The sequence below is a fragment of the Macaca thibetana genome, chromosome 3 (assembly GCF_024542745.1).
Source record: "Macaca thibetana thibetana isolate TM-01 chromosome 3, ASM2454274v1, whole genome shotgun sequence".
NCBI lineage: Eukaryota > Metazoa > Chordata > Mammalia > Primates > Cercopithecidae > Macaca > Macaca thibetana.
In genome coordinates this window covers 152,422,034-152,438,024 of record NC_065580.1, presented here as the reverse complement: position 1 = coordinate 152,438,024, position 15,991 = coordinate 152,422,034, and the positions used below count along the sequence as shown (strand labels likewise).

Genomic DNA, 15,991 nt, shown 5'->3' with positions numbered 1-15,991 from the left:
AGATAGAACAGAGTGTTTCCAGCTGTTCTGTGGATGTCCTGAGAGCTTAGAGCTGGATGAGAGAGTTAGCAGATGGAGAAAGAACATGGAAATCACTTGTCCATAGGATGAGTGGGGACAAAGGGTGTGGGTCACAGAGAACTTCTTGTGAGTGGTGACCATGGATCTTTGTCTTGAGAAATCCTCCTAGTTAAGAACCAAGATGAAACAACACCACTGGCCCTCATGCATGGAGACACAGCTCTAAGGAAATCAAGTTGGTCCAAGTGTGTTCCCAGGGAAGCATGTCAGGCCAGTGAAGTGCCCCGTGGACAGCCACAGCAGGATATGTGTGAGCTGAATATAGAAGGTTCCAAGGGCCAGAATGACTTCTGGGCATGTTCAGCAGAAAGCCATGTGCACCCCGTACTGCAGGGACAGTAGAATCTCTGAGCCTACAGATGTCAACACCAGATCACTTGGAACTTGGCACCATAATAACAGAACGAAGGAAAAAGCCACGTGATCATCTCAATTGATATAGAAAAGGCATTTCACAAAATTCAAGATGCTTTCATGATGACAACAATCAACAAACTAAGAATAGAAGAAAACTACCTTAACACAATACAAGCCATACATGAAAGACCCACAGCAAGCCTCATACCCAATGGTGAAAGATTGAAAGCTTCTTCTCTAATATTGGGAACAAAGCCAGCATAGTACTGGAAATTTTACTAAGAACAACTAGGCAAATTTTTGTAAAAGAAAGAAAGAAACAAACAAAAAGCATCCAAATTGGAAAGCAAGAAGTAAAGTTAACTCTGTGATATGATTTTTATATGTAGAAAACTCTAAATATTCCACAAAAAAACTATAAGAAGTAATAAATGAATTCAGCAAAGTAGCAGGATACAAAAGCAAAACACAAAAATCAGTTCTATTTCCATAAACTAACAAGCATAATCTCAAAAGGAAAGTACAATAACAATTCCATTTACAATACATAAAAAGAATAAAATAGGAGTTAACCAAAGAAGTAAAATAATTGTGTAACAAAAACTACAAAACATTGTTGAAAGAAATTGAAGGCAACATAAATAAATGGAAACACATTCCATGTTCATGAATTGGAAATTGTTAATATGTCCATACTAACCAAAGCAATCTACAGATTCAATGCAATCCCTGTCAAAATCCCAAGGATGTTTATTGCAGAAATAGAAAAACCCATCCTAAAATTTATGTGGCATCTCAAGGGACCATAAATAGCCAAATCAATCATAAAAAAAGAACAGAGCTGGAGGAGTCACACTTTCTGATTTCAAAACTTACTACAACACTACAATAATCGAAGCTGTGGTACTGGCATAAAGACCAATATATAGACTAATGGAATAGCATAGAGAGCCCAGAAATAAACTCACAACTACAGTCAAATAATTTTTGACAAGGCTGTCAAGACCTTTCAATGAGGGAAGGACAGACTTTTAACAAATGGCAATGGGAAAACAGGATATCCACACACAAAAGATTATTTTTAAACCTTACCTCACACCATATACAAAATTAACTCAAACAGGATCAAAGATAGAGAATCTCAGTAGAGAAATCAAAACTATTTTTTAAATGGGAATGCTAGAACTAAAAAGTACAATAGCTGATATTTTAAAATCCACATGATAGACATAAAAGTAGAATGAGATTGAAGAATAGTCCATGATCTTGAAGGCACATCAATAGAAATTATCCAAAATGAAGGAGAGGAAGAAAAAGAATTAAGAAAAATGAAAAGAGCTTCTGAGACATCATTAAACAGCATTGCATATATGTAATATCAAACTATAATCCCAGCACTTTGGGAGGCCAAGGCGGGTGGATCACAAGGTCAAGAGATTGAGACCTTGGCTAACATGGTGAAACCCTGTCTCTACTAAAAATACAAAAATTAGCTGGGTATGGTGGCACGCACCTGTAGTCCCAGTTACTTGGGAGACTGAGGCAGGAGAATCACTTGAACCTGGGAGGCAGAGTTTGCAGTAAGGAGAGATTGCACCACTACACTCCAGCCTGTGACAGAGTGGGACTCCATCTCAAAATAAATAAATAAATAAAAATAAATTTTTTTAAAAAAAATAAAGCACTGGGCATTCTCCCCTAAAACACAAAGCTACAAACACAGAGCCTCCTCTGCCCCTCAGCAACAAGGGGACAAGGGTGAGGGTTTGGAGGGCTGTACTTTCAGTTAAAGAGAAGCTAGCTGTTTGCCTGCAGTATAGACTAAGGAGCCTGGAGCCTGGACTGAGGCTGCCAGGTTGAAAACCTGAGACCATGACATCGGGTTCTGGCACACTCCATTGCTACTGGAAACAGCCGTCCCAGTATTCCCACCATCCTCCTCCTCGGCTTATGGATCACCTGCAGGAGGTGGCGCACCTTGTTGGGATGAAAATCCGGGTGCACTTTGCCCTAGCAGTCCCACCCCGAGAAGTCCTACCCCCAGAACACTAACAAACAGATTGTAGGATGGGTTTGCAAATGTTTTTATCAGTGCCATCTGTAATAGCAGACTCTTGGGAACAACAGGCCTGCCCATCTACTGGAGAGCATTTAACCTGAAGTAGAAACAGCAGAATCCCAGGAAGCAGCCACGCTGGATACAGAATACACCCATGAGAAATGCAGAGGACCCTTGGCAACTCTATACAGAGTGGGAGACATAAGTCTCAGAAAATTACTCAGAATAATGCCCTTTTAATATCACTCAGAACCACTAAGTTAGAAAACACACATTTCAGGAATACAAAGAGATATGACTCAACTCGACTTTTTCTAGAAAGTAACAGAATAAGGGGCACACAATCCCAACAGTGGCTGCCCCAAGAAGTCCATGGTAAATTATTGATGATGTTCTAGTTTCTGTCAGGTAGTGGGTTCATGGTTCATAGGTTGGGGGGGGGGGGGTTGTTACAATCATTAATAATCGATCAATAAAAAGTGGGCAGGCTCAAGATGGCTGAGTAGAGGCACCTGACACTTGCCTCTTCCACAAAGAAGAACCCAAAAGAGTAAGTAGGTAACAACATTTTGAATGGGACATCTAAGAGAGACACTGGAATTCAGCAGAGAAGTGACAGGAAATATGTGAGGCACAGAAGGAGAGGGAAGGGAGGCAGCTGGCCCAGTTGGAATCAGTCGGGAGCTCACAGAGACTCCCCAGTGCAGGGAAATGGTAAATGAGAGATTCCCAGCTGTCTACATTTCCACCATGGACTCAGCATGGACCTGAAACCCTAGCCATGGGAGAGCCTCTTGTCCTTCACAGGCCCTGAGACTTGCATAGGGATTTGCCAGGATGTTACATAATGGCATTGCTCCAGAGAAAGAGCCCACGCTGGGTCCCACACACCCACCAAGTCCTGAGCAGCCAGCTGTAGCATGGTGCCATTTTGAGAGCCCAGCCCCTAAAAGTCTGCATCCTGCCCTGGGTCCCAACAGATCCTGTATCTCCACATCCCTTCAGCCCTACTGAACCCCACAACCCCCACCAACCCAGAAGGGCTGCAGGAGTGCAATACCAGCTGGACACATCAATAAGGCAGGGGTTACCATGCACTTGCATGTACCCTGAGTACAGGCTTTCCACACCCACCATCATAAATTACCCCACACTATTCACCATAGCCTGTGTCCATGCATACTGTGTGGCCTGGCACTGCACCCCCAGTGCCCAAGCATACCATCTGGGGGCCTGGTGATCCCCCCCATGCAGTCTACCAATGCCGGCCATCTATGCACTCCTCCCAGGGACCTAGGGATGGGCCCACCCAGCCTGCCACTATCACCAGTGCCCACTTGCATGTGCCACCTGGGAGCTTGGGGACTGGCTTGCCTAGCCTGTCACAACCACCGCTAACATTAGTAAGTGCTTTCTGAGAGCCCAAAGGCTGTCCCACCATTGCTACTACCATCATCCATGTCAGACACACTGCCCCATCCATGCATCCATCCTACTGCTGCCACTGCTAGCACACAAGCAAGCTGTCTGGAGGCCCAAGAATCAGCCTGCCTGGACATGGTAACACCAGTGCCAGCATATGCTACTCAGAGGCCTAAGGACAGGCACATTTGGCCCACTGCTGCCAACACCGGGACCTGGGATCTGGCTAACCTGGTATTTCTGACCTCAGAAAAGCCTCACCACAGCCTCCACTGACAATCACAGCCAAACCGCTGAGCAAATCACAAACACTACTGATGCTGTTCATAGCCAAAGAAATCATACACAGACTAAACTACTGCATGCACCCAGAATAATAGCTAAAGTATCCCACCCAGCCACCACCATAGACATATCTTCAGGAAAAAGTCTTCTCATAAAAAAACCAGTCCCCAAAATTGGAAGAAGTGATTGTTATGTCAGATGTGCAGATATCAACATCTGAGGACTCAAGAAACGTGAAAAAACAAGGAAATGTCACACCTCCAAAGGGACACAAGAATTGTGCAGCAGATTCAAATGAAAAAGAAATGTGTGAATTAGCAGAAAAAGAATTCAAAATAGTGATATTAAAGACATTCTGTGAGATATAAGAGAACACAGATAAACAATACAAATAAACTGAAAAACAATTCAGGATATGAATGAGAATAACCAAAGAGACAGACATCATAACCGAAGAATCAAACAGAAATCCTGGAAATGAATAATTCAATAAATGAAATAAAAAGTCCATTTGAGAGCTTCAACAATACAGCAGATCAAGCAGAAGAAAAAATTTCAGAAGTTGAAGACTGGTCTTTTTAACAACTCAGTCAAAAAGAAAAAAAGAATAAACAAAGCCTATCTGACATATGGAAAACTATAAAGTGAGCAAATATTCTAATATTGGATGTTCCAGAAAACAAAGAGAAGCCCAGCCCAAAGGCATAGAAAACCTATTTAGCAAAGTGATAGGTGAAAATTTCCCTAGTCTAGTAAGAGATTTAAACATTCAGATGCAGAAAGCTCAGAGATCCTGATATGGTTTGGAATTCTATCTCTGCCAAAATCCCATGTTGAATTGTTATCCTCAGTGTTGGAGAAGGGGCTGAGGGGGAGGTGATTGGATCATGGGGGCAGATTTCCCCCTTGCAGTTCTCATGATAGTAAGTTCTCATGAGGCCTGTTTGTTTAAAAATGTGTAACACCCCCCCCCCATTTTCTCTCTTCCTCCTGCTCCAGCCATGTAGGACATTTCGGCTTCCCATTTACCTTTTGCCATAATTATAAGTTTCCTGAGGCTTCCCAAACCACACTTCCTGTACAGCCTGCAGAACCATGAGCCAATTAATCCTCTTTTCTTTATAAATTACCCAGTCTCAGGTAGTTCTTTATAGCAATGCAAGAACGTACTAACACAGATCAACAAATAGATACAATTCAAAAAGTTCTTTTCCATGGCACATTATAGTCAAACTGTCAAAAGTCAAAGACAAGGAGAGAATTCTAAAAATAGAAAGAAGAAAGCAACTAGTCGTATATAAGGCAACCCCCATCAGACTAACAGTGGATTTCTCAGCAGAAACCTTACAGGTCAGGAGAGAATGGGATGATATATTCAAAGTGCTGAAAGAAAGAAACTGATAGCCAAGGATACTATACTTAGCAAAATTATCCTTCATAAATAAACAGAAATAAAGTCTTTCGTGGACAATCAAAAGCTGAGGGTATTCATCACCACTGGACTGGCCACATAGGAAATTCTTAAGAGAATATTACAATTCTAAATCTATATGCCCCCAACACCAAAAGAGCCAGATATACAAGCAAATATTATTAGATCTAAAGGAGGAGATAGACTCCAATACAATAACAGTTGAGGACTTCAACACCCCACTCTCACCAGTAGATATATCATCCAAACAGAAAATCAACAACAACAACAAAAAATTGGATTTAAACTGAACTTTAAAACAAATGGACCTAATAGGCATTTAAAGAACATTTCATCCAACAGCTGCAGAATACACATTCTTCTCATAAGCACATGGAACATTATCCAGGACAGACCTTATGTTTGACCACAAAACAAGTCTCAACTAACTTTAAAAAATCAAAATCATATCAAGTATCTTCGCAGACCACAATAATTAAAACTGGATATCAGTAACAAGAAGAGCTTTGGAAACTGTACAAATATGTGGAAACTGAACGACATGCTCCTAAATGACTATTGGGTTAATGAAGACATTAATAAGGAAATCAAAAAATTTCTAAAAAAAAAAAAAAAGGGAAACACAACATATCAAAACCTATAGGCTACAACAAAAACAGTGCTAAGAGGAATATTAGTAGTAATAAATGCCTACATCAAAAAGGCAGATGTGGTGGTGCCTATAGTCTCAGCTACTAGGGAGGTTGAGGAGAGAGGATCACTTGAACCCAGGAATTTAAGGCCAGTCTGAGCAACACAGTAAGACTCCATCTCAAAAAGAAAAGTAAAAAGATTTCAAATAAACGATCTAATGATGCACCTCAAGGAACTAGAAGAGCAAGAACAAACCAAATCTAAAATTAGTAGAAGGAAAGAGACAATAAAGAATATAGCTAAACAAAATAGACTTTAAAAAAATACAAAGAATTAACAAAACAAAAAGTTGGTCTTTTAAAAAGATAAACAAAATCAATAAACAGCTAGCTAGGCTAACCAAGTGAAAAAGAAAGAAGACCCCAATACACAAAATCGGAAATGAAAAAGGAGACATTACAACTGATACGATGGAAATACCAAAGATAATCTGGCTGGGCACAGTGACTCATGCCTGTAATCCTAGCACTTTGGGAGGCCAAGGCAGGTAGATCACTTGAGCCCAAGAGTTTGAGACCAGCCTTGGCAACATGGCAAATGCCCAACTCTATAAAAAATACAAAAATTAGGCCGGGCGTGGTGGCTCAAGCCTGTAATCCCAGCACTTTGGGAGGCCGAGACGGGCGGATCACAAGGTCAGGAGATCGAGACCATCCTGGTTAACATGGTGAAACCCCGTCTCTACTAAAAAATGCAAAAAACTAGCCGGGCGAGGTGGCGGGCGTCTGTAGTCCCAGCTACTCGGGAGGCTGAGGCAGGAGAATGGTGTGAACCCGGGAGGCGGAGCTTGCAGTGAGCTGAGATCCGGCCACTGCACTCCAGCCTGGGCGACAGAGCGAGACTCTGTCTCAAAAAAAAAAAAAAATACAAAAATTAGCTAGTTATGGTGGCACATGCCTGTAGTCTCAGATACTCAGAAGGCTGAGGTGGGAGGATCACCTGAGCCCAGGAGGTCAAGGCTGTGGTAAGCCATGACCACGCCATGATTAGGTCACCTCACTCCAGCCTGGGTGACAAAGGGAGACCCTGTCTTTAAAATATATATATATTTTTTTTAATATATATTTTAAATATATAATTATAAAATATATTTTATATATAATATATACTTATATTTTATATATAAAAGATTATCAGAGACTATATTCTAAAAAGCTAGAAAATCTAGAGGAAATGAATATTTTCCTGGACATATACAACCTACCAAGATTGAATCAAAGAGAAATAGAAAACCTGAACACACCAATAATGAGTAACAAGATTGAATCAGTAATAAAAAGTCTCCCAGCAAAGAAGAGCCCAGGCCTGAATGGCTTCACTGCCAAATTATACCAAACACATGAAGAACCAACACTAATTCTCCTCAAATTGTTCCAAAAAATTGAAGAGGAGGGAATTCTTCTTAACTCATTCTATGAGGCCAACATTACCTTGATACCAAAACCAGACAAAAGCACAGTAAAAAAAGAAAAGTACAGACCAATATTCCTAATGAACATAGATGCAAAACTCCTCAACAAAATACTAGCAAACTGAATCCAGCAGACCATCGAAAAGATAATATACCATGATCAAGTGGAAATTATCACACAGATGCAAGGGTGACTCAACATACACAAATCAATAAACATGATACATCACAGCAACAGAATGAAGGACAGAAAGTATATGAGCATCTCAATAGATGCAGAAAAAGCATTTGACAAAATTCAATATCCTTCATGATAAAAATTCTCAACAAACTATGCACAGAAGAAACATACCTCAAAATAATAAAGGCCATGTATGACAAACCCACAACTAACATCATATTAAATGGAAAAAAGCTGAAAGCCTTTCTTCTATGAACTGAATGAGACAAGGATGCATTTTTTTTTTCAGTTTTCATCTTGTTTATTCAGTTTGCTCCGAGGGCAAAATCAACAGTAGTAGAGATCACAAACATTATTTTGATTGGCCTCACAAGTCTGATCAGTAAAACCTGAAAAACAGAAAATGTTACCTGAGTTGCAAAGAAAGCACTCCTGGAGTTCACTAGCGTGATAGCAAGTGGAAAGAATATAAATGCAACAGGTGTTCACATTTAGAACAGTACTTGTAAACCTGCTCATTTCTAGACAATGCTGGGACCCTTGTTGCAAACCCATCATATATCACTGCTGATTTCCTTGACATGAAATACGACTTTACGAAAATCTTCCTAGACCTTACTCTGGCTGCATTTGAGTGGTTCCTATGCCTACGGCACTGGCATATGCTGTCAAGATTTCCACTGTTTTGTTTCTAGGGTCATTCGGGCTTCCTTCAGCCAGTCCTGTGCCACTCGTCTGGATTCCCACTTCGGCTGATTGACAAACTTTGCTGCTAGTTCTAGATCACCATGCTCAATGCAATAGGAGGCGTATGACAGTAATTTAAATGTGTTTATATCCTCAGGTCAGAGCTCCGGGGGCGGATTCAGTTGCTGAGGCAGGAATAGAAGCAGGGACTGTAGGTAGGAGAGGAAGTACTGACACAAGCTATTGCTGGTTTCATCAATCATTGCTACCCTTTGGGCCAGTTTTTGAACAGTATAAAAGCAGGCTCTAAGGGTCTCTTCACTGTACACTCTACGGGTCAGGGACTCTGGAGGGATGGCTGTGGTTAAAGTTCGGGTAAATTCATTATCAGAACAGTTGGCTTTGATGGCCTCAACTGCACTACCCAGTGGGACAGTAGGCGTTTCTGCAGATGAGGTCTGCATGCCGTACTTTAATGCCTCCACTGAAAGCCAGAGTTGGTAGGCTTTTCTGGCTTCCTCTTCAGCAACTGCATGACTCTGAACAACCTGTTCAATTCCTCTGAGTCTGGCATAGTCAGTGTTTATATCCAGAGTAAAGTTGTCAACTTGCTCTTGACTGAGACGACAAAACTGTAATTCTTGTTCTGAGAGTTTCTCAGACAGGTTCTACTCAAATTCACACTTCAGTTCCTGTTCTTGTACCCTAAGGACATCTCGCAAGTGATCAGTGTGGGCAGCGGCCTGTCAGTGAAGCTGGGTTCTCATTTCATTCTCCATGGCGTCTCTGACTTCCTCTACCTTCTGTCCTATTCAGCCTGCATTTTACTTCTGTGATGTTCTAATGCTTTTGCTGCTGCAGAGTCAAATGCCTGCTTTTCTTCCAGCTTTTGTTTCTCCAAGGCGAATGTGATGTGCTGCTTTTCTGTGGCCATCTGTTCTGCTAGCTCTCTGTTCAGCTGGTCGATATGACGATGTGCATGAGCAATCAGGGAGTTCAGATCATCAGTAGAGAGTTTGTCCGCTAGGTCAGAAACACTCGTTCCTTTCCACCCAGGAAGGACTTCTGGAGTAATGAAATCATCCCAAGCTTGGACCACCAGCTCATGATACTGAGATACCACCTTAGCCTCAAATTGAGCTGCTTGGACCTTTTTGACCACATTATCCAGATCAACTATCGTGTTGTGAAGTTTATATGAGGCTTGGCCCCAGCAACCTCCTCTTTCTTTGCATTTTCAGTCACACTTTTCATCTTCTCTAACTCTTCTTTGGCTTTGAGAAGGGCATCAGCAGCTTCCTCTACTGCCTTTCCGCCTTCTTTCAACGCACCCTGCACTATGCGCCACTTAGCAGACTTCTTCTTGCCCTCAATCTCAGAATTGTCCGTGGCAGCTTTCAATATGTTGGAGTGCGCATTGACAGCCTGGACCGCAGCATTCTGAGCTGAAATAGCCTGCAGAGTGACATTTGGAGTTTGCCTCAGAGCATCTTCTAAGCTCTTGGCTAGAGACTCAATTTTAACTTGTTCTTGTTTTTCCTGTTGTGCAAGGCAAGCTGCAACTTCTTCAGGTGCTCGTTCCCTTACAGAAGATGAGGATGCTTCTTCTGAAAGTGGAGGGGTGTGGGTTTTCCTTCACCAATTTCAGGGTGATCAGTTTTTAAAGATTCCTCATGCTGAACCCCAGGGACTAACAGCGTATCACCTGCTGTTGCTGAAGCTGGAGTATCTCCCTTTGGCTTTTGGAGTTGTGAGGCAGGCTATTTAGACTTTTGTTACTTCCAATACACTAGAGATTTTTGGTGGACCAGACTGAATCAATTTCTTTGGCAATGGAACATTATAAGGTGCGGAACCAAGAACCATCTCGAAGAGTTTGTCTGAGTAAGGTATGGTTTTCTCCACACTTTCCCAGAAATGGGAATCCCATTTGGCATACAGGATAGTGCCACCAATACCTCCACCAACAAAGAAGAGGCCAGCTCCAGCAATTTTGCCAGTAGTCAACCCAGAGCTGCCTGAAATAGAGTATCTGTGGCATGGTCGCAATGGGCGGAGGACAAACTTCCCACAGAGACAACTCTGGGCAGCGGGGGTCACACCTGATAACTGACAGGCCCACAGAATCTCTGTCGAGCAGACAGTGCTGCTGGTGGACACGGGAGCTGCCATAGCGGCATGAGTAAGTAGAGGCATGCGTGCATATGTCAAGGATGCCTATTTTAATCACTCCTATTGACATGGTTTGGATCTGTGTCCCCACCCAAATCTCATATTTAATTGTAATCCCCAGTGCTGGAGGTGGGGCCGGGTGGGAGGTGATTTGATCATGAGGGCCATTTCTCATGAATGGTTTAGCACTGTCCCTGTTGGAGGTGTTGTCATAATAGTGAGTTCTTGTGAGATCTGGTTGTTTAAAAGTGTGTGGCACCCTGTACCACCCCACACCGCTCCAGACATGTGAAGCATTGGTGCCCCTCTTGCCTTCTGCCATGATTGTAAGCTTCCTGAGGCTGCCCCAGAAGCAGAAGCCTCTATGGTTCCTGTATAGCCTGCAGAACTATGAACCAATTAAACCTCTTTTCTTTATAAATTACCCAGTCTCAGGTATAGCTTTATAGCAATGTAAGAATGGACTAATACACCTATTCAACATAGTACTGGAAGCCCAAGCCAGTGCAATCAGGTAAGAGATAGAAATAAAAGCCATCCCAATTGGAACAGAGGAAGTCAAATGGTCCCTCTTTGCACATGACATGATTTTATATTTAGGAAAACCTAAAGACTCCACCAAAAATCTCTTAGAACTGATAAACAAATTTAGTAAAGTTGCAGGATACAAAATCAACATATAAAAATCAATAGTGTCTTGATACACCAATAACAAACTAGTTGACAAAGTAAGCAAAAAGGCAATCCATGAAGGCTAAAACAACTCTATCTTGGATGCTAATCTGCCATATGGACTTCTAGTTAACCTGTTCTTGGAAGGCCTCTAAGATTTCCAGTTTAATCTACTGTTCATTGTATAAGAGCACATACTATAAATCTTGCTTCAAAACAACCTTGATGTTATTGTACTTCAATTGATTACAGAGCCCTTCTAAATCACGTATGCCCTTTCCTTATGGTATATAAGCCTTGGGTGTGGATGGGGTAATGGCACAGGGATCCGCCAACTTATCTTATCACCACCCAAGTCACACATGGTTTCTGTTTTAAGTCCTTATTAAATGTTTCTTTCTGAGAAACTGGATCTGTCAGCCTCTTTCTGTGGCCTCTCAGCTTCCTTGAACTTTGGGGGTAGGTTTACACAGACCTGCCCACCATGGAACACAATCTCATTCACAATAGCTATTTTAAAAATAAAATACCTGGCAATAAATATAACCAAGGATGTGAAAGACCTCTGCAAGGAAAACTACAAAACACTGATAAAATAAATTGAAGAAGACACAAATAAATGGAAAGACATTCCATGTTCATGGATCAGAAGAAATGACATTGTTAGAATGATCATACTACCCAAAGCAATCAACAGACTCAATGCATTCTCTATCAAAATGCCAATGACATGTTTCACAGAAGTAGAAAAAACAGTCCTAAAACTCATATGGAACCAAAAAAACCCTGTAGGCATCACACCACTTGACTTCAAAATATATTACAAGGCTAAACAGCATAGTATTGGTATAAAACCAGACACATAGATCAATGGAACAGAATAGAGAACCCAGAAATAAATCCATATATTTACAGCCAATTGATTTTCAACAAAGGTGCCAAGAATGTACAATACAGAAAAAAAAACCTCAATAAATGGTGCTGGGAAAACTGGATAGCCACATGCAGAAGAATGAAACTGGATCCCTACTTCACATCATATACAGAAATCAACTCAAGATGGATCAAAGCCTTAAACGTAAGACTGAAAACCATAAAGCTACCAGAAGAAAACATAAATGAAATGCTCCAGGACATCGGTCTAGGCGAACAGTTTATAGCTCAGACTACAAAAACACAGGCGACAAAAACCAAAATAGACAAATGAGATTATATTAAACTGAAAAGCTCTGCACAGCAAAGGGAACAATCAATAGAGTGAAGAGACAACCTGTTAAATGGGAGAAAATATTTGTAAACTATGCATCTGAAAAGTGACCAATATCCAGAATAGGTAAGGAACTCAAACAACTCAACAACAACAACAACAACAACAACAACAAATAATTCCATTGATAAATGGGCAAAGCACCTGAATAGGCATCTCCCAAAAGAAGACATACAAGTGGCCAACAGGTATGCAAAAAAAAAAAAAAACTCAACATCACTAATCATCAGGGAACTGAAGTCAAAACTAGAATGAGATAGCATCATCTTACCCCAATTAGAATGGCTATTATCAAAAAGACAAAAAATAACAGATGCCAGTAAAGATGTGGAGAAAAGAGAACTCATACTTCATTTGTGGAAGTGTAAATTAGTACAGCCATTATCAAAAACAGTACAGAGCTTTCTCAGAAAACTAAAATAAAACTACCATACTATCCAGAAATCCTGCTACTATTTATTCAAAGGATAGGGAATTGGCGTATCAAAAAGATACCTGCACCCCCATGTTTATTGCAGCACTATTCACAATAGCAAAGATACAGATTCAACCTAAGTGTCTATCAATAAATAAATGAATCAAGATACTGTGGCATATATTCACAATGGAATCTTATTCGGCCATAAAAAAGAATGAAGTCATGCCATTTGCAGCAACATGGATGGAACCAAAGGTCACTGAAGACAAATATTACATGTTCTCACTCACATGTGGGAGTTTACAAAGTTGATCTCGTGGAAGTAGAGAGTAGAATGATATTACCAGAGGTGAAGAGGGGTGTGTGTTAGAGGGGAAGTGAGTTTGGTTAATGGGTACAAACATGCAGTTACACAGAAAGAATAAGTTCTAGTATTTGATATCAGCATAGGGTGACTACAGTTAACCATGTATTGTATGTCTCACATCAGCTGGAAGAGAGAGTGTAAAATGTTCTCAACACGGAGAAGTGATAGACAAGGTGATGAATATCCTGATTTCATCATTACATATCCTCTGTGTGTAAAGTATCACATATACCCCATAAATACATAAAGATATTATGTATCAATTTTTAAAAAGTGCCATATGTGGACCAGTGATGGGAGTGTGTGCTGCAGAACTAATCCAGTTCTGTAAACCTGAGATCCTCCGCAACCTGGGAACAGGACGTCCACCAACCACATGGGAAAACCCGATCCTCGGTGCTCTGAGGCTTTGGCCATCAGTGCAGGGCTTGCTGGCCTGGAGCAGGAGTGGACAGCCAGTGGGGAAGACCACTCACTCCACCACAGGAGGGTAAGTCACTGCTGTGGCCACTGCACCTGGGCCCTGGGAGTCTTGGGAGAGACCACATGGGCATCTTTAGCTGCACCCTCCACCTGGGACACCACCTGCTAATGAGGACTGTGTGAAGGGACCACTGAAGAGGGTTTAGCAGCAAATTCTATGTAATCAGCTGAATAAACAGCAGGGAGTATGGAAATAAAAAAGAAAGACCATAAACGCAGAGCTGCATAGGGAAAGTTGGTTTATTTGGCTCTCGTGGGGTCAGAGAATGACTCTGGGACGCTGGACTTCCCTGGGGGAATGGGCAAGGTCAGCAAGGGCTCCAGATCATTCTGTCATATTCTTGATCCAGAATTCAGAGGGTTCACTGAGCATGCTTTTCACCTGCCCCATGTGCAGAAGACCAACTGAGGACTCATCCGGGGAGTGTGCAGGTGTGGCCTCATCTGCACTGGGAGCAGCGGGTCTGGAGATTCATGGTCAGCAGCAGGAAGGGATGCCGCAGGAGATGGGTCTGCAGAGGACGCTGGCGCAGGAGGGCTGGCAGCACCCGGAGGACTGACAGGAGAGAGCCGCATAAACAACGGGCCTGCAGCTCACAGGCACGCACAGGGAGGACTGGCAGGAGGGGGCCGCATACACAATGGGCCTGCAGCTCACAGGCAGACACACAGAAGACTGGCAGCTCACAGGCACACACACGGCTGGCTTGAAGCTCACGGGCACACACACGGAGGACTGGCAGCCCACAGGCACGCAGCAGGATGCCTGGCAGGGACTGGACACGCAGCAGGCTGGCTGGCAGCCTGAGGAGCAGCTGGTATGGCACATGGTGGCGTGTGGCTGGATAAGGTCGAGGCAGAGGGCAGTGATGTCTGGGGACAGCTTCCCTGAGCAGCCTTTATACCTGGACCCAGGCGTCCCCACAGCACAGAAGCATGCACCTGTTGTCTTCCTTGTTTTTCTTCCTCAAGGCTGTTTTCTGGAACCCAGTTTTCTGTTGTAGATGCTCATGTTTTTTATTTGGCCCTTTGTTTCATGACTAATTGCACCTTCTTCAAGCTCTTGTTACATTTGGAACCTGCCCAAATTTATTGGTGATGCACAGGCAGTTTTAGCTCCACCTGCCTGATATCTGCCTCCCTTCATTAGTTCCACACTGAAGCAGACATGAGTGGTACCCAAAAAACCTCCTCGAATCACAACTTCTGTTGCATCAACCAGAAACTTTGGGGAAGAGACCAGAACTGAATATAGACAATGTAATCACACTGGGAAACCTGCTGGAGTGAGTGATGCAAAACTGGCTACTCTATCAACCATACAGTTGAGATTTAGGAGATGCTCGTTTTCAGGCAGTGGTTAACCAGCAGTGCAGACTGTGATTCCTGAGAGAGAAGAAACTTAGGAGATAAACTCCCACTTCCCAGCTCTCTGCTGGGGCAGGCTTCCAAAATGCAGTGTCACCAGCTGCAGTCTGAGCAAAATACAATGGTCCAACTCTGCCAAGGAGGAAGGGCCAGTGCCCATGCAGTTGAAGCCCTGGAGTCCAAGGAGCAGAGAAGCGGAAAGAAGGGTCCATGTGGAGAGCAGCCCTCGCAGTGTGGGAGTTGACTGTGAATCTGTGGGATGGGCAGGGCTGTGTATTCCCAGGGCAAGGCCACCACAGGCTCACCAGAGAGAAGCTGCTGGAGGATTAAGAGTGAAGCCCCCACTCCAGCCCCCACACCAACATCCAGCCGAGACCCCCTACAGCCTGGCACCAAATGAGTAAGGACCAGACTAGAGTGAGACCCGCCCATATGGTCACATATGGTCTTACGTGACCTAGTCACCAAGTAACCCATTTTAAAGGTTAGGTGTCTTACGAGTCGATTACAGAAGAACAAGGACGCGTCTTTGATATTTACCTGCTCCTTTACCTTCCCCCATGCCCTCTACTCCTTCCTGCAGGTCAGGGCCCACCTGGCCTCATCCTAGTCAACCTAAAGCACATCCGTGCACGT

At 42.8% G+C, this 15,991-nt stretch overlaps 3 protein-coding genes and 1 pseudogene across 4 annotated transcripts in view; all 4 read right to left on the bottom strand.

The window, feature by feature from the left end:
- The window catches only part of CFAP410 (cilia and flagella associated protein 410), a 413,721-nt gene that overhangs the window by 335,963 nt on the left and 61,767 nt on the right, over positions 1-15,991 (bottom strand). The gene's annotated exons all lie outside the window — the stretch shown is intronic.
- The window catches only part of TSPEAR (thrombospondin type laminin G domain and EAR repeats), a 227,537-nt gene that overhangs the window by 184,039 nt on the left and 27,507 nt on the right, over positions 1-15,991 (bottom strand). The gene's annotated exons all lie outside the window — the stretch shown is intronic.
- Positions 7,639-10,744, bottom strand: LOC126950625 (MICOS complex subunit MIC60-like; annotated as a pseudogene).
- Positions 14,218-14,816, bottom strand: LOC126950662 (keratin-associated protein 12-1-like). Of its 2 annotated transcripts, none has more exons than XM_050784529.1 (2): positions 14,592-14,816; positions 14,218-14,543 (listed from the first exon to the last, which is right to left on the bottom strand). In XM_050784529.1, exons 1-2 carry the CDS (start codon positions 14,814-14,816, stop codon positions 14,466-14,468), a joined length of 303 nt encoding a protein of 100 aa, XP_050640486.1. In that variant the 3' UTR covers positions 14,218-14,465. The 2 variants fall into 2 exon arrangements, with proteins under 2 accessions (XP_050640486.1, XP_050640488.1); XM_050784531.1 differs by having other exon boundaries at positions 14,218-14,693; positions 14,742-14,816.